This window comes from Anolis sagrei, chromosome 2 (assembly GCF_037176765.1).
Source record: "Anolis sagrei isolate rAnoSag1 chromosome 2, rAnoSag1.mat, whole genome shotgun sequence".
In the NCBI taxonomy this organism is placed as follows: Eukaryota; Metazoa; Chordata; class Lepidosauria; order Squamata; family Dactyloidae; genus Anolis; species Anolis sagrei.
The window spans coordinates 105,259,162-105,279,179 of NC_090022.1; the positions used below are offsets into that span (position 1 = coordinate 105,259,162).

Here is a 20,018-nt window from a genome sequence, read left to right on the forward strand (position 1 = left end):
CTATGTATTAATGTTTACCATAGTGCTAAACTTGTATTGAGAAGCAATGTTCTTTAAATGGCACAGCATTGTTGTGATCTGGAAGGAAGATGGGGCAACCATTACCCTAATTTCTTTAGTGAGAGATGTTGGAGTCTGCATTTCAAAGAATAGCTAAATGTGTGAGGGCCATTCTTTTGAGGAAGCTTTGTTTGCTAAATGAGAAGTACTGTAGTGATACAGCAGTCTGTGAAGTAGCACTCCGTTTTTAAAATGATAACAATTTTTTTTAAAAGAATCACAGAATATAACATGAATGAATCACCTATGGAGCATTTGTTAAAGGAGTATTAAAAGTGTATTGCATGAGATATTTGAAACCCAGCTGTTTCTGAGCAACTGAACTGTATAATAGAGAAGAAGAGTTATGTATTAATAATTAGCACAAATACTTTACAAGTTTATGAGATAAAATTTGAAAGGTGGTACATAGCAGGAGTGGTTATTTTGTTTCCAACTTGTGCCTGCTTTACAATTATTTGTCTATTAAAAATCTGTCCCACTATTTTCTGTATTCAAATTTGGTTAATTTCACCCTACACTATGCATTTCCCTTAAAATAAGCACAACATATTTCTGTATGTATTTTTCAAATACATCACGAAATCAAATAAATCACTGCATTTCAATCAACACATTAGTCAAGAAGTGTTTTAGTGTGTCACTTCAAAATCCAGACTGGGCATAGGAAAAAAAAGATATATTAGGTCTAACCCAAAACCTATCTAATCCAGTTGCTATAGGAAATCTGCCAGCAAGACATGAGTGCAACTACAGCCTTGCCTCATGGTGCATTACAACTGATAATATGGAATACAATCAATCCTCTTTATCCATGGATTCTGGACCCAGAGATTCAGCTATTAACAGGTTGAATATATATATCTGTAAGCAATTCCTGATTTTACCATTTTATATAAGGGACACCATTTTACTAAGCCATTGTATATACTAGGACTTGAGGTCTGGGTATCCACAAGAGGTCCTGCAGTCAAACTCAAGCGGATACCAAGCTCCACTACAGTGGCTCTGAAACTGGTATACTGCCTCTGGCACATACTAGAGATGGCATATAAGTTATTCATGGGCCCATCTCCAATGAATTAATCCAACACCTTTTGAAAGTTGTCAGACATCACCACGTAACTACCTTTAGTGGTAGTAGATTCTTTAGCTTTACTATATGTGGTATTATTTATCTGTCCTGAAACATCCAGTGGATGGCCACAGATTCTAGCATAATTTTATACAGTTCTAGTAAGTCTCTATTAAACAAGTTCTCTCTTGCCCATAGTTTACAGTGCTAATCTTCATAGATATTATTTGCTCTTATCATGATATGCACGACTTGCATGTGTTTCTATACATATATGCATTTTTGTACTTTATAAGAACCGACCTTTAAGCAAACTGTAACTAAGAACTGTTTTTGGCTGAAGTAAGTGAAAATCAAATGAGTGGGGGGGGGGGGAGGGGGGACCAAGTAGAAATCAAAGCATATGTCAAAATACACATCCTAGGTAAGATGAAGTGCAAGGAGTTGTTATTTGAGGAACACGTTTCTCAGACTAAGGAGCTGGCTTGTAAGCAAATATTTTATAGATCCTGCTGTCTCTCCATTGACCTGTGTAGTTAGCCAGCATAACTCAATCAATTATTGCTACCCAGAAGGCACACCTGATTCAAACAGCCCAAGCTACCCTCCCTGACTGACTGAAAAGACAAGAGCCTCGGTGATACATGAGTTGGGTGGTGAATATTTGACCCTTGAGATCCTTGTGTGAAACTTTGCATCATTAATATCGAGTCAGTGAATAGTTGTAGCAATTGTTCTTTAAAGCTATTGTGAGACCTATCTTCTCTTTTAGCTTCTTGGGTGTTTTTAGTTCTAAATGTTTCATTCACATAGATCACTTTTTCAAGTGTAATAATTAATTAATTAACACTAACACTGCTTGAAATGGTTCTGTTTGCACTAGTTAATTTGTTATCTGAATAATCTGTCCCATAATAGACCATGGGGTTTGAACAGCTTGTCATGGGAGTTGTTACCACTGACCTCACAGTTGCATTTTTTGCCTTGCACTTCCAAAATTGCTTTTAAAATACATTTTAGAAAAGCTATATTGTCACAATTGGAAGGTTTTCTGCAGGCAGACTACAAGCCTGTATACTTGCAGGCAGACTACAAGTATATTTGTTCTCTGGGAACTGAAGGAGTTGAATATGACTAGAACGGTCAACTTGGGAAAGACCGTTCTATATAGATGTTCAACTTATGGCCTGTTCCATTAAATTTAAGATTAATTTGCATCTCTCTTCCCTTTTTCATATCCCTTCCCATTTCCACCAACGTGTGCAACTGCCCACTGACCCTTCCAACCCTTGTTTGTTAAAGATCAATAAGGAGTGACGTTAAAGGTTATTGAACAATGGTGGGTTAATTTCAGCTAACGAACATTGATCCACAGCAGATATGACAATATATTTTTGGTTACAAAGATTTTATAATTGTTAATCAGAAATGTTTTGAATGCCTTCAGTGCACCATTTTTTCTGCAGAGCTGAAGCATTACATCATTTTTCCCTCTTAATAAGTATGCAGTAAAAAGATCTTTGTAGGCAGGGGCGGCTCGTCCATTACGCAAAGTAAGCGGTCGCAGAACACTTTTTTTTTGCCAGGGGCGCAGAGGCACCTCTGTAAATGCCCCTCGACCGCCACTTGAGGAGGGCCCCCTCAGCTCACAACAGGCCTAGCAGTCCGGGAGGAGCCTCAGCTTCCTTGCCTCACTGCCGGGTGATCCTCTTCCTGAAGGGGCCGGGCCCTTGAGCCTCGCCTAGCCCTTGACATATGCGAATTGTAGTTACTGGGATGTATAGTTCACCTGCAATCAAAGAGCCTTCTGAACTCCACCAATGATGGAATTGAACCAAATATGGCACACAGAACTCCCATAACGAACAGAAAATATATATCAATGATTGGTTGGGGGGGGGGGGCGTCAAAATACTGTTTGCTTATCATTGAAAATTACCTAGGGCCGCCTCTGTTTGTAGGGCATATGTTTTTCTGTTTTAACTCAATGGGATTTACCTTAAAAAATAGTCAGGAATGGTAAAATATGGATTTAGCTAGCTATATCTTTTGGCTCTCAGATTTAAGTTTACTAAACTGATCAACAGGTGTTGATCAGTTTAGTAATAAATACTCTTTTGTTCCTCAAGCATATGGTTATTGCTTTAAAATGGATAGAGAACAGCAGGATATAAATATCATAAATAAATAAAGATATCCAAGGTGGGTGAGAAATGTTTATAGCAATTAGAGTGCTTGTATGTAAAAATATTCACATTTGGTGTTCTTATAGCTTTTTAGAAAGCTATAACACTTGAAATACTTTTAAAGCCTTTGAAATGATCCTATGAAGATTCCTAGACAGGTATTCTCTCAAGTAAAAAAATAATTTAATGAATTTGATTTTTCTCCCCCCACTCCCATTTTTATGGGGATCCAGTGCTCTAGTCCCTGTGAAAGTTGAGGGCAAACTGCATTATATTATATTATTATTATTTGTGCAGTTCCTTTAAATTATTATTATTATTATTATTATTATTAATGCTGAAAGTCGATACCAGAGGCTCTTGAAGTGGCCAGCTTCTGGTCAAAGGAAATTTAGTAAAATGCCAAGTTTTTAACTTTGTGGTTTTCCTATACAGTATAACTGTATTCTCAATTGGCTTCTAATATGATAAATACTGGTATTACTGTTATTATATCATTGCATGGAATAGCATGAAACCCAGTTATGTCTGTTTGATGGACTGACATCTATAAGTAAGGCAAATTTCATTTTCCTTGTAGATGTGCCCCCCTCCCAAATTTGCTTTGTGCAATTGAAAGGAACATATCTCATGGAGCATAAGGGGTGTTCACAGGCTGGAGAGAAGAGAGGGCCATTTGTGTTAATGGAGGTCCTCTTGTGAAACTTTGGATTTAGCCCCAGTGTGAGTTTACTCAGACACAAGCTTCAACATGTTTCACGGGGTCTATTCCCCATTAAGTTGGGCTTGAGTTTTATGTTTTCCTCATGCTGTTTCTTACGCCTCTTGATGCAGCAGTGTCAGGATTTTCTCTTCTATCTCTCTCCTCATTTGAGTTTTGCACTTGTTAGTATTGTCTAGGAGCTAATTGCCTGTCATGGACGTCTTTGTTCCCCTGGGAACTATGACACCGGAAGAGGCAATTTATCTGTGTAGTGCAAAACATTTCTATGTCACACTTCAGTGTCATGAAGTAAAGAAGTGTTTCAGAGCTGACTGCATATCGAGGCTGTAAGATCGTACTAACTGTTGAACACATGAAACAATTATGAGGCAATGGAAATTATTTTTTCTCTCTGTTTCAGCAGTTTCTGGAGCATGCAGACTGTGGATATATAACTGCTACAGTCTGCCTTTTCTTCCCCTTCCCTAAAGAGACTTGGGGCAGAATAACCCTGTGAAATAAAGTTCAGCACCTAGGAAAGTCAAGCTCTACTTGTTCTCTTTCACAACAAAAAAAATCAGTTTGTTTCCAAGAAACAATTTGGATGCCTTGCGGGAAAAAATGTTGGCCAGTACTGTTATATCTAGCGACTAAAGTGTGTTGCAATAATAGATTGATGAAAAAGGCTGTTGAAAACCAAAATCACAAAAAGAGCTTAAAACAACCTTCTCCAAGCTGACAAATCTCCACCCCAACACACACACACACCCTGTCGCCTCCAGCATGAAGAGAACTATACTTTCCCATCTGTAGTCCTACACTAGTTTCGGCAAGTATTATGGAAAGTTAAACATGTTTAGTACTACAGTACTATTATTCTAAACAGCGATGAAGATTATAATTTTTTCAGCCTGCATTTTTTATACTGACAGCCTTATGATTTTTAAGCATATATTGGTGAAAATAGTTTTCAGTCTAAAGGCAATGCTATTTCTTATGTTGCTTTTTAATGAGCATATGCTCAACTAATGCGGATCTGGGAAACAATGATTTATGTGAAACAACACCTATAGTATAATAACTTTTGATGTAAGAACTATGCTCCTTTTGCAATAATAGATCAGTTGCTACTACTGTTAGTTTTTCATACCAGTTGTAGCATTTTTCATTATGCTATAACAATGGTTCTCAACCTGTGGGTCCCCAGATATGTTGACCTATAATTCCTAGAAATCCCAACCAGGATTTCTGAGTAGAAGGCCAAAACATCTGGGGACCCACAGGTTGAGAACCACTGGGCTATAAGGACTAAAATGCTTTAGAAGAGTTCTCAGAGATAAAAAAAAATAATGCCATGTTCTAGTTTAGATGGGATGCTTTTTCTAAATATGAAATTCAAGAAAAGCTGAAATCTAGTGTAGTGGATAATATATCAAGTAACTGAATTGTTTTTGCAGTGTTAACAATAATGAATTACTTGCTGTGGACTTTATAAAGTGTTACATAATAAATTAATTTTTAAAAGCAGCTTTCCAACCTTTAGTTTTTTGCTAACAGCTGTGAACATCTTTTTTACTAGCAAGTTGAATATAAATACAATAAAATACATTCTGACTAAGAAGGGCAAATAGTAAATAAACTGTCTTCAGTCGTTGGAGACGGGGGGAATCATCATTGCAGTGTCCAGGTGTGAGACAATGGCTATAATAATTAGTGCAAGTAGTTGAGTCCTTCAAAATGTTGCAATACAGAACATCCCTGCCACTGGTTGTAAACAAGTAACTTTTGATGCTCTTTTCCAATTGTTCATTCAACATGGCAGTATAGAAAATTAATTCATATCAAGTTTCAATATTGTGTGTCTAGCAGTTGTTCTCCAGGGTTACAGATGTGAGTCTCTCGTAGCTCTAATTGAAGATACTGACTATGAGACCATTGCATGCAGTGTTAAGTGCTGTTGATGATGTGGTGCTCTACGCAACAAATAGTCATCATTCAATAGCTGTTTAGCATGCTTAATCTTCATTAGACTCTCTCTCCACAACTACTCTCTACTTTAGGATTTTTCTTTTTTCCTTTAGTCTACTAATTCCTCCCTCAAGTGTGGAAGTTCTCATTTTGGCTACTAGATAATGCAGTTTCCTATTGATGTATGGGATGCTATACGATACAGAAACAATCCCAACACTATTTCCATGTTGAGGATTATGGCTTCTTGGGTCTTTAGAGGTCTCTTGGAGTTGTAGACCAAAAGTCAGTCAGTAGTCTTTATTTCGGTCAATAAATCTTCGGTTGAAGTCAAGTATAAATTACCATACTGTACTATTTAATTGTTTTTTAACTTTTGTATTGTGCATTTATAACTTGACTAAAATGTGTGTCCTCATGTGGAAAAGGCGGGATATAAATAACAATAATGATGATAATAATAGTAATAATAATAATAATAATAATAATAATAATAATAATAAGTGTTTTCCAACTCTAGGATCATAGCAAGCCGCTTTGAGTCCTCTTCGGGGGAGATAAAGCAAGGTATAAATAAATATAATAATAATAATAATAATAATAATAATAATAATAATAAGAAGAAGAAGAAGAAGAAGAAAGCCTATTATAAATTAACTCACCATATGCATGGAGAAAATAGGCATGTTTACTAGTTTATAAGATAAAAGAAGTAAATCTTTTAGCCAAGACTCCCAGTTTGTTTATATTATGTCCACAAATATGATCGGAGGAGAAGAATCCTGACATTAATATGGTTCACAAGAGATCTCTTATCAAATTAGATCACATAGGACAGCTGATAGGCTGGGCAGGGTGTAGAAAGAGAATGAAATAAATGAGTAAGAGAAGGAGATATGAGAAGAGAAATCAGACTGCTTTACAATTTCAATCAGCAGGGAGCTGCAATGCAGCCTCCAAGCTGAAAAATGAACTAACTATCTAGACCTGGTTACACTAAATAGAGATACATTTCATAATGATTATAATGGATGAGTGTTATGGATGTTTATAGATATAGCTATCCTTAATATTTACTTTGGAAGCTTTTGCATTCACAGATGCCTATTTAGAGATGTATAGTTCCTCAACAGATTAGATTGTATTTCTATGTATGATTGCATATATGAAGATTGGAAAAATAAATAGACACTCACCTAAGGGTCTGATTATTCTCTTATATAAAATCATGAGATTCCAATACTTAAGAATGCTGAGTGTTCATATTAACTCTGCATCTCTGGTTTTTGCCAGGATTACAAACTGAGCATCTAGGTGGCCTGCAGGAGAGAAAAGGATCCTTGACAGAATACAGATTAGCTGACAAATGGCAAAGGACCTCCATCTTTATCTATTTAGACTGAGAGATTGAGGCCCTTTGCGATTTGTCAGCTAATCTATATTCTCTCTAGGATCCCTTATATAGCAGGTAGCCTTTTCCATCAAGATAGACAAAGGATTTTCCTGTGTCCTTATTTTCTAGGCAACTATCCTACCTAAGCCAGGACCATTTCTTTCAAAGGTTCTTGAAGTCAGATTCCTTTTTGATGCTATCTCCCATTTGGTGACTGGTTATCCCGCTATTTCCATTCTTGTGACATGATTATTATAGATCCTTGGGTATTCAGGATTTCATTTGAAGTATACCATTGCTTTTAACTTGGCCCCACGGAATGAATTCTTTCAGTTCACAATGTCTACACCAATTCTGTTGAAAGAAATCCTTGACATCCTAGAGGACAGAGCAGTGGAAAATACTTCTCTGGGAGATATGTTTTTAATATTTTCCCCCTAAATTTTAACTGCATTTTTAATAGCATTGATATTTAATTCTGGTTTACTGTTTGTATATCTGTAGATTTTAAAATGTATTGAAATGTGTTTAGTGTAAGCAGCTTTGAGTCTCCTTTTGGAGAGAGAAAATGGGGTATAAATAAACATAAACATAATAATTCTTCAAAGCTCCATGCACATCTGTCACTTTTGCTTTTGGTGGATGGAACTGTACAAATATTGCCTGAATTTCACTTTAGCATGAAATAACTCTGTATGACAGTCATGAAGGATGAATTCCAGACTGCTTGGAGAGCATATCTAGGCAACTTTGCAATACAAGGCACCTGGTCAAGATCACACCAGACAAAACCTTTCAGCATGCCCAGAATGCCATAGGCAATAAAAGCTTGACAGCTTTTATTTGAGCAGTTTTTCTTGTTCCAGGTGACTCTGATTACTTCTGAGAATTTGATGGTGGCATCAACAACATCAACAAGAAGTGTGAAGTGAAAACATTATTATACCTCAGAATAAATATCTGTGATTGGTGCATCTATCACATCATAATCTCTTGTGTGTGTGTGTGTGTCCCATAGGGTTGTCTAGTATATTGACAGACCAGTTCAGGCACATCCAGTCCCTAGAAGATCATATCTTTGGTTGTGCTTAGCTAACTTTTCTGCCCGTGATACTACCACAGCACTCGCAATACCCTGTTGTTAAGTCAAATGTTGTCCTTCCTATATTGGGGTATTTCTTAGCATAGCATTCTTGCAGATAGAATTACTGTTGATGATCTGTTCTAACACCTTTCCTGATCTCGATGTCAAGACAATTAGCTAACTTGTTGCATAGATCCTTCTTTCACTTCCTTATAAAGGTGGAGACAACTCTGAGCCTCCAATCTGGTAATACCTCTCCTGTTCTCCAAGAGCTCTCAATGATCATTGATAGAGCCTCTGAGATCACTATCACTACTCATGATTTACAATAAGCTTTTTCTAAATGATAATAAGAATCAGAGCCAGTCTGTTACTGTAATAGAATGTTAGTTTGGTTTGGTATCAAGAATACTGTGTAAAAACTGAGCTCAGAGCTAGCAGAGGCTGCTGGTAACGCTGAGAATGGATGTTTATCTCACTGGCATCCTGACTTCCTGAAGAACATAGAAGTCCTATTATTTCTTTAGTTTCCTACCGTTGTATGAAAAAGAAATCTACTCAAGAAGAAAGTGTTTAGTTTGTTCCTGTGAACACCTGTTAACTGTTTTCTGACTTCGTTATTCTTAGTGAATGAACTGTTATAAATTTTACTTTAAAAAGCACAACTGACTCAAGATTATTTCTGTTCATCAGGACTTGAGTTCAAGGCCACACTGCATAAGAAGAGGCTAGTGTATCTTTAGAACAGTGCTTCTCAACCTGTGGGTCCCCAGATGTTTTGTCCTTCAACTCCCAGACATCCTAACAGTGGCTGGGATTTCTGGGAGTTGTAGGCCAACATTGTTGAAGCACTAACATTTATTTCACAATCGGATTTGCAGGTTTCTTTAATCTTTTTGGTTGCAGTTCACCTAGCCCTGTAGATTTGAATTAATTTAGGGTAGGTAGAAATTCATGTACTATATCTTTTTCTATTCTGGCCTGCGGTCTCTTTACAATATCACTTTTCCTATTTTTACCAAAAGAACACTGCTTTCTTTTTGAGAGAAATGAAAACAAAATGAGCAATTATTGAGCAGTTCTGCTTTTTGAGTGCCCCCTATTTACATTTCAGCATACAATGATCCTACCATTTTGCTGTTCTTCTTGATCCAAACCAAATCCACAAATGCTTTTTAATTTTTAAAACATTTTACCAAGTTAGAGTGTATCCTGAATTGCTCCATATAACTACTAGATATTCATTTGCATACTTTTTATGTTTCTTTGTCCCTTCATTTCTTGTTCCAATCTTTGTACATTTAAGTACATCCAAAAGTTATTTCTTCATCCATCATGTTTTCTGTAGACACTCTCCACTTTTGTTTCTCACTGGAATTTTTTGCAACTATGTCTTCAGTATCTTGCCTTTGAGAAACTTTTGTCCAGCTTCCTTCCCATTGAGCATTTCCAATCATGGGATCTCACCTAGTATTTTCTTAAGCTTCTGGAATTGTGTTCCCGGAAAATCCAGGGTTGATGTCTGACTACATTTGGTTTCCTCTATTTTTCTGTGTAACAAATTTTGAGAAGTATATCTGGGGTTGGTGGCAGGTGACAGTTTTCATGTCCTGCATGCAGCTGCTCTGCAATGGATGGTGAAGATAGGGGACAATGGCAGTGGGCTGCATGCTCTGGTGTTCTGTTTAGCAGACGTGCTTCCAAACTTTGCTAGGTCTTACTTTTGGGGAAGACCTTATATTTAGCAATTCAGCAAAACTTCTGCTAGATTATATTTTCAGGGAATGTCTTATTTTCAGGGAAACAGGGAATCAGTAATCTTCAAAGTCCATCCTTCATTTTCCAGTCGTAATCCATTGCTTTGCCTATCAATAAAAATAAATAAATCTATGCATACACCCACAACTGAATGAAACAGAACATTGTTCAGCCTGTGAATAGCCATGAAGGACATAACCTACCGCTATTGTTTTGGTCTATTGCATGCAACATGCTTATAGCAGGGATAGGGAAAAACAGGTTCTGAATATCCCAAAATTGCTATGGCCTCATCCCTTCATACTGCCTTTAGGTCATTTCTCACAGTTTTTGCTTACTAGCAGTTAACATCAAGACAGAATATCCCAAGAGAGGGGTTCTGGGAAAGGAAGCAGTGGAGAATAAATGATTAGATCTTAAAGGACTCCAAAATTAAAGAAAAAAATTAATTGGGAATACAACATTATTTAAAAGCGAACTTAAAGAATGATATGGATGAAAGGATGGTTTGGGATGCAGGAAAAGCAGTACTAAGAGGCTTACTAATTCAGAAAAACACTATTTGGTTTAAAGGGAAAACAAAATACAGTTAGAGATTCTAACCAAAATTAGAGTTAAAGAAAAAGAATTAAAGAATAATAAATCAGGGAAAAGTAAAGTACAAGAGCTGATTAATTTACAACAACAATATGAATTGCTAATTACAAATGAGGTGGAAAGGAAAATAATATATAAAAGACACAATTCTTTTGAAAATGCAGATATATTAGGGGAATTGTTAGTGTGGCAACTGAGGGATCCCAAGAGGCAACAATTAATTGTTAGAATAAAGAGGAAATGATCACTGATATGTGATTCATTCATAAGATATTTGAAGATTATTATAGGAACTTATATATAAACACTCAGAGAGATATAAGAAAGATGGACCAATATCTGGACGAATTAAATTTGATAAGACTATCAGAGGAATTATGCCAGAGGAGCTAGGTAAAGCAGTTGACAAGGCTAAAACAAATAAAACCCTGGACCCAGACAGGTTCACTTCCTTGTACTATAAGACATATAAACAAGAACTGAATTGAATTCTTCTCTCAATAGTGAACCAAGTACTTCAAAAAGGAGCGATTTGTAGGTGAAAACTATAATAGTGCTCATTCCCAAGCAAGATAGAGATATGGAACAAATTAAGAACTTTAGATCAAATTCCTTACTTAACTATGATTATAAACTATTTGCAGAAATTTTAGCAAATAGATTAAAATTATTTCCTACCTAAGATATTACATGAAGACCAAGCAGGCATCCTTCCAAACAGGTTTTACCTGTCCAAACAGGTCGTTAATATATTAGAGGTTTCTGAACAAGATCCTATCTGAGAAGTGGTGCTTTTATTTCTAGATGCAGAGAAAGCCTATGAAAACATGCATAGGGAGTTTATAGAAAACGTATTGCGTCGTTTTGGGGTGAGTCAGCAATTTAAAAGAATGGTCAGTGCTATTTACTCCAAAAAAGGCTACATTAAGGATAAATGGGAAAAATTCAAATTATATTGAAATGCAAAAAGGAACAAGACAAGGGTGCCCTTTGTCACCTTTTTTTCCTTTTTATATGGATGTTAGAAATATTAAATGTTAGAAATATTATATGTGTGTGTATAAATGTAATACAAGAACATGCTGCTGCTTTCCTCAGCACCCACCGAAGGATGCCATATACCTAAAGAGTGGAAGCTGAGGAATTTTATTTCTAGTCATCAGGGTCAATCTAGTTACCAATTAGTTATATCAGATATCTCAAATGGCTCTATTTTCCAGAATTTGTTTTTGGCAGTAACATCTTTCAAAAATATTGCTATTGTTCACACATAGGTATCAGAGTTAGTTTTCAGTTTTGTCCACCACATATTTGGATGGCTACATCTGTGTGTGAGAGAGTTGGGAAAAGTGGAAGTGGTGTCTTGGTATGTTTATACCTAATTTATGCTTGCTTATACATTAGTGTAATTGCATGAACAGGAACTAAAAAAGGCCAAGGTATTGGTCGTGATACTGATTGAGTTTGGGTTCTGCCTCTTCTAGATGAGCAGTCAAATGCCATGGGACTTGAAACGCAGCATTTCATTTTGCAAAATGGTTTTTTAATTATAAAGTCTATTTTTCTTCATTTTGTTTTTTTTAAAAAAAATTACAAACTGTTATAGAATGCTAAGAGTTATAAGATTTAACATGAAAATAATTGTGTACCATTCAGTAATACATGCACACTGTGAAATCCAAGCTGAATGGTATAAAATAAATTTAAAAAGTACAGGGAAGAGAAGAACCATCAGCAATTTGTAATGGAATCAGAGCAGATAAGCCTGAGGTACTGATTTTTCACATAAGACTAGAGCTGTGTTCCATGAACATAGGCGTCCACATTTCAAGCACATAAATATTTATAACAAAGGAAATGCACAGCATTGTAAATAGGAATTATTAGATGCACCCAGCACAGTTGTTCCTCATGCAGACAGAAGTTTGGCAGCAGAAGAGTTTCCATACAATGGCTGCAAGAAGGGTGGCTATAACATTTGCTGGTCACACAGCAATGGATTTCCTGGCCACCTCTGTAATGTGTGTTTCCCCAAATTACCCAAACCAAGACCCACAGAACACTTAGCACTTACTTATTACTCTATCTAGTGGCAAACTTCATTTACCACTGAAAAAAAGCATTCTCCAAGTTGGAAGAATCTCTCTTTCTAAAGAAAGGACTGGAACTGTAGTATACTTGGAAAAATCATTACTCGTGTATTTGTACTAGAATTATAATACTTCTTTCTGTATTCAGCTACAAGGGCTTCACACTTTTAAGCACTATTTTGGCTGTAAATAATTATCAGCCTTCAATAAGTCTAGAAGTATTCCCTTATTTTAATTTTTAAAACATTGGAAGGTGTTCAGTTGTGTGTTTAGTGGTGTTTAAACATATTCTGCCTTTGTGCAGACCCAATGTGTTCTGTTAGCATGGTTCCAAACATAATGTCATTTCCAAAGGTGTACACATGTTCCAGTTATGACAATGATATTCGATTTTAATTGTCATGCCTCTAACCTGAAAAATCCTATAGTTGGTTGTTTGTTGAGATACTTAGACATCACTGCTAATGAAGGTTGTTGCCCTCCTCCCTGACCTGCGGAGTCTCTTGGACAGAGAATCCTAAGCATTTTACTAAAGGACAAATTCCAAGATTATGTATGATGGAGTCACAATAATAAAAGTGGTATCTCACTAACAGTGATGTGCAGTGCAGATAACACTTGAGAGATTTGTCTTGTGACCACTGCTTGTTCAAAGTATTGAAATGGTACAGTAATCCTATATACCAGCTTCTGGTTTCAGTCCAGATGTAGACAGGGCTTGTTACACACAAGAAGCAGCTAGGTTCAGGGTACCATTATCACAAGATTTGCAGAAAGCATTTTTAGAGGAAGCCGTTTAAGTTGGAAGATGGGTTGGTATAGTAGAATTTAATTATGTATTTCAAATCTTCATCTACACAAGTGTGAAGCAGACAAACAAATTAAAGGAAAAAAATTCCAGCAGATGTAAATATTATCTCCTCTACAGCCATTAATCTTTATAAAAATGTCAATATCTATATAAATAAAAATGTAATGTTCGTTTGTGGTATTAACATAATTCAAAATCCACTGGACAAATTGCCACCAAATTTGGCCACAAGTCACCCACTAACACAAGGAGTGACCATCACTCAAAAAATTGATATTGTCATTTGGGAGTTGTAGTTGCTGGGATGTATAGTCCACCTACAATCAAAGAGCATTCTGAACTCCACCAATGATGGAACTGAACCAAACAAGGCACACAGGACTCACATGACCAACAGAAAACACTAGAAGGGTTTGGTGGGCATTGACCTTGAGTCTGGGAGTTGTAGTTCACCTACATCCAGAGAACACTGTGGACTCAAATAATGATGGAACTGGACCAAACTTGACACGAATATTCTATATGCCCAAATATGAACATGATGGATTTGGGGTAAATAGACCTTGACATTTGGGAGTTGTAGTTACTGGGATTTAAAGTTTACCTACAATCAAAGAGCATTCTGAACCCCACCAATGACAGAATTGGGGCAAACTTCCCACACAGAACCCCCCATGACCAACAGAAAATAAGGCCATTCGGTCCAACTCCCTTCACCAGTGCAAGAAAACGTAATCAAAGCCCTCCTGACAAAGAGCCATCCAGCCATAGATATAGATAGATATATATGATTAACACACACAGAAAGAAATTACACATATTAGAAACCAACACTTTCTTGTTGCTTTATTTTCCAGATCACCAGATTGGGTCACAGCAATGTGTGTCAGGGGACGGCTAGTAATTGTATAAACTTGTTACTAAAATAAACAAAAATGACATTGATACTATCACATAATAATAGTATAAAATGTATCAATGTGGAAAGAAGTGATCCAAAATTAGAAGTAGATTTGGCTTACTATGGACCATATTCAGGCCCAGCAGCTGTATTTGAACATTATACATGTAACTGAATGATGATTCAGATTAGTTAGTTATATCAGTTGATTTCTTCTTTCCAATTCCTGCCTCTTCCCTGGCATATTCAGATGCAACCAAGGTGAAAAATTCACTCCTAGCATGTAGATAGTGACATTTGATTTCTTGATTAGATCAGTCTTGCTTGATGCACTGGCACTGATGTGTGTTTGGTCAGAAATGTTTCAGTCGACATGTCTACCAGATGGGGCCAGTAACAAGGCGGAAAAACACTGAACCACCACAGACGTTTGGTGCTTGGAATAATAAAAAGACTATAAAATTAGATTAGTTGAGACTAATTTGGAATTGGTATATTCCCAATGCACCCTTGAAACTCTTGGGCAGATAAAGCCTTGAGATTTAGTACTGTCAGGACGGAGGACTACAACTTCCAGTAAAAGGGGGAAGCAGCATTCTGGGAGGTCACTGGGGGCAGCCTGGTGACCTCCAATGATTTACAGGCCTTTAGCTTAATGAAATTGTTTCAGTGACATGACGGTAAAAGCTCATAATGGATTGGATGCCCTAATGTAATGAAATTATTCTCTTCTGCCTGGGGGGGGGGGGGGGAGAGAAAGCGCAATTAATATTTACTGAGACCTGACAGGCTTCAGTGTGCTGGAGTATATGCAGCTCTTTCAGACCGTCAGTAAGGAGAGACAGAGCAGCGTGGCTGGCTACAAGCAGGCATCCTCCTGGTGACAAGCAAAGACTGCAAGGGGGTGGAGGGACACCTTAGTGACAGGAAAGCTGAGAACATGGTGCTCCAAGGCAGCGTGGTTACCAGGCAAACCTTCATACTTTCCCTTCCTTCCGTAGGCAACTGGACAACAATCAGATCAGCTGCATTGAAGATGGAGCCTTCCGAGCCCTACGTGACTTGGAGATACTGTGAGTTGACTTCCTGATTTTGTGTGTGTGTGCATGTGCGCGCGTGTGTACATATATGTACATGTTTAAATGCCCTGCAGTGTTTTTATTATGTATGCTCATTTCTGGGTATTTTTCTTTTCCTTTATTTTCTTTCGATTGAAGTGTATCACCAGCCAAGATACATTTTTCACTTACTGATTTGAGGTTATTGCTAATTGAACTATGAAAGAAGGCTGTGGTTCTTACAGTCTTGTGGAAACAGATGAAAGCAACACTATTTATTTTTGTACTGAACAGATGCAGTTTAATGGGTTCTAAAGGACTGGGTATCCTATATATAAACAGCTAGAACCTGTGTTTTTTATAGAGTAAAGGATAGCTGACAAGTTCATCTGGCACAGTATGTGGAAATAGTTTGCAATTGATCTAAGTGAAGAGGATAATTGTTAATACAGAAAAGGATTTGGTGGTGATGGCTTAGCAGAATGGCAGTTGGGAAAGTACTAAGATATAGAATATTAGCACCATGAACTTAATACTTCTCATTTTAAAGCTTTTGTTTAAGTAGCTATGCTCAAATTATTTGTTGTGGAGTAGCTCATGGTAGTCCTTTAAATTCTAAATATGGGCTACTTTACTGATACCTAATCCAGGTTTTAAGAGAATTTCTTTTGATAAAGGTTACTGTCTGCTCTAATCAGATAGTGTCTGTGCTTTGTGTAGAACAGCTGGTTTAAGCTGCATATGCCAATATTATCTCTTTGTACATGCTACTGGTTTTTCCTTAACTCCTCATCTACCCATCCCAAATATCTGAAGTTATTGCTAAGTTAACAAAGTATAATATTGAAAGAAAACTATGAGAAAGTCTGTCTTCATCTGGAGTGCTTACTTTGGACCTGAAGCCAATCATGTTCTGAAACAATGCAAGTTTGTTGGGAATATCAAAGAATAGTCTCAAAAACGTTCTGTCTCTTGAGGCATAGCTTACTTAAATGCTAAAGATGGTAAAAGTGGGTAGGCCTCTTGAAGCTTACACATAGAAGGCCATTTCTGGTTCCTTCTAGGCCCACATGGTAAAATTTGGCATAGTTTATTTGTAAGGTGGCCATTTATTCCATACCAGTATATAAGGTTCACATCTAAGGATACTGAGGTCAAATATATATGGATAAGTTATGACTGCTTTTATGATATATTTGCAGGAGGTTGGACTGGAATGCTCTTGTGATCTCTTCCAACCCTAGGATTCTGTTGTTCTAATTAAAATAGGAATGTTTTTTGTACTGAAATGATGTTCTTCTTGGAAGGTGCTGTTTTTTCTTTATATTATCATTGATTGTTCCCTATATATTGACCCATAGAGTGGGAAGAGTCAACAAGGATATCCTTCTGAAATTATTGTTTCATCCTCCCCCCCCCCCCCCCCCCCAAGTGGCACGGTCAAGAATCTTTGTATCTAATCTTAATATGGTTGTTGCGTTCAGAAGTAGATACTAACTCATGTGTTTTATTATTTTGAGATAAAAAGAGTGGAATTTTAAAAATGATATTTTGTAGTCTGGCTACTACTATTTAAGGTGATTTGAAAAAAAAATGTTTTCGTTTAGTGCATTTAATGTAAATTACTGTCCACTTCTGGTGACATCTTGAAGTCTCTGAATGTCTATCATGCTTTGCTATAAATGAACATTTAATTTCTTAGCGCTTGGAAACCTACTGTGCACTTGCCACATATACTTTAAAATTTCTGTTTCTGATTAATATAAAAAATTATACCCAGTTTAATGTCACAAAAATTAAACTTCAAGAAATTTTGAAATTAGGTTAAAAATTTCTAGGGAAATATCACACGTTAAAGCTCAAAATATGCAGAAAAACCCAGCATTTATGAACGATGAAATTCGAAGACTTGCGGGGTGTGCAAATTAGAATATTCCATAAACAGTTTATATGCATTTCTAATTAATATCCATTAAATTAAAATCTTCCAATTAAATTTCTCAGAAAAGAACATTTGAAATCATAAGAATCTTAAACTAAATTATGGACACAAGTCCATAATTTATGGACTTGTGTTATGACCACCTTCATTCATAAGTTAAATACCAATGACATTTGTATTTTTTAAAGGATACCTAGCCACTTGGTGTTTATACATACAAAGTCTTCTTTACAGACTGTCATTGCCAGAAAACTGTGCTATTATTTCGTGCAACTAGATATAAAACGTTTAAAAATTTGCATAAAATGTATCATTCTGATAATTTAACAGCATGTGATTTAAATCAATCCTCGGTAGTTCAAATTATATGCAAAATATTTTGTTTAAACTCAGTATTCATGAAATCAGAGGAAATTTTCTTTTTTCAGCTTTTTACAATTAAGGGCAAATTAACTCACCTATCGATTAAATTAAAGCACAAAATCTGCATCATAGTTGGCAAATACCCCAATTCATAAATGTGTTGAGATTCTACGCAAGGAGCTCACTTTTTAAATCATGTTGGCCATTGGCTATTGACAAACATGGTAGGATCAAGAAAACATTACTGAAATTAGCTGACTTTATGATATTTATATAAATAGTGTATCAGATTTCTTTATGTCACTGATGAATATCGCTCTCTTTTTAAATAGCCTTCCTTCACCTTATGTAGTGATAGTGTTGTTATTGTACTTTCCTTCCTGTTATAGGTAATATAAATTTATACATGAATTTTAATTCAATAGCACTGCAATGATAATCAGAAGAAGTTTAAAGATATTCCTCTGAAGAACAAACTGGTTACCTAAAAGAAGCTTGATTAAAGGTTTTTGTTTGCTTTACATCAAATATTTCCTAAATATAATTATTACTTTTTGCCTGGAACATCAGTTGTATCAATGGGATTTACATAAGTGTTGATTTACCTTTCAAGACCTAATTCAGAATATGTACTTGAGATTATCAGTTTGATTTAGCTCAATGGCTAGAGTGAAACGGAAAAACAGGAACACTTGAGAAATCAGTGTGTTTAGCACTCAGGGAGAAGGTTGCAAAAGCAGCAAAGTACTTGCAATTAAATCTTTCAGATTTTAAAGTTAAATGCTTAGGATTCAAAGACTTAGGGTTCTTGCACATGGCCAAACCACTTACATGTTTATATGGAAGGACACTTCTTGTTTTCAGTATCATCGCTCATGTGTCTTTGTGTACTGCTGTAGAAGATTGTTGCATGCTACTATGAAGAAGGGCCCCCCAAGAAAATACTAGGAAGTTGATGCTGGAAAGGAAGAGCCTGTAACATTCATATCACATCATACTTGGAGTCCAGTTAAATCCATTTTCAATAGTGTGCATGAATCTGTACACGCATATCTTGCAGTATATTTTTTGTTTATTGTCACCTCCCACTTTGAAATATTTAATATTTTGTACAGATCAGCATTTAGGAGTCCATTTCTTTTACTGGTTATATTTGGTGTGTTAGCGGAAAATAGTTTAGGTGAAAACGGGTGATACTCCATGGACACTGTCTTTAGGAGATTTGAACCTGAGATAACTATAATAAGGAGTGGAGATTTGGTTGTCTATATACTCATGGATATGTAGAAACAAATACAAAGAAATAAAAACAAGAATCACACCCAATCAATAATTACATTTGCAAAAAAAAAAGCCCAAAAAAACTCTCCAACCAATATTTTGTACTCATATGGCTATATGTCCTATATTAATAGTCAATAAATAGTTACCATTATTCTTACATGTAGTTAGCTTGTGGACAGCGTTCCCTCTTCTAAACTTCTTCCATCGGCCATTCCTTGCAATAGTGAAAATGTTCAGCGCACATCATGTTACAGGTTAGAATTGATGTTCTTATCAATGCCTTGCCTCATTATTTGGGTGGCGATTTCTATGTTTGAAACTATTGTTTCATTGTAAGTGTGAAATTTCTGTACATTTATTGGACTGTACACCTGGTGGGTGATTGTCTGTTTTATTGTTTTATTGTTTTATTTTATTATGATAATGATAAATGAATGACTAAAAGAATAGTAATAATTTCAATTTTTGGTATTTGGCCAGTAAGATTTTTCCTCATTTTTTTTTGTTCTGGAAAAACAAATAATGCAATGGTGAGCAACTGTCTTAGGCTCAAAACACTTCTCTTTTTACCTTTGGTAAAATCCCAACTTTCTAGATATTAATGTTGTGCATCACAATGCCATTGCTTTTGTGGAAACATGTTGTACCATGTACAAAGCCCAATTCATACTTCTAATTCTCCACATTAATATGGTTTACGCGTATGAACTGTTCTCTACTCTCAAATTAAATGAAGTCACGGAGT

The 20,018-nt window shown here is 36.1% G+C and overlaps 1 protein-coding gene across 1 annotated transcript in view; it reads left to right on the plus strand.

The window, feature by feature from the left end:
• Window positions 1-20,018, plus strand: part of SLIT3 (slit guidance ligand 3) — a 541,141-nt gene that overhangs the window by 312,529 nt on the left and 208,594 nt on the right. The window contains exon 6 of the mRNA XM_060765012.2: window positions 15,628-15,699. Coding sequence (XP_060620995.2) covers window positions 15,628-15,699 — 72 coding nt within the window. The remainder of the gene's footprint in view (window positions 1-15,627; window positions 15,700-20,018) is intronic.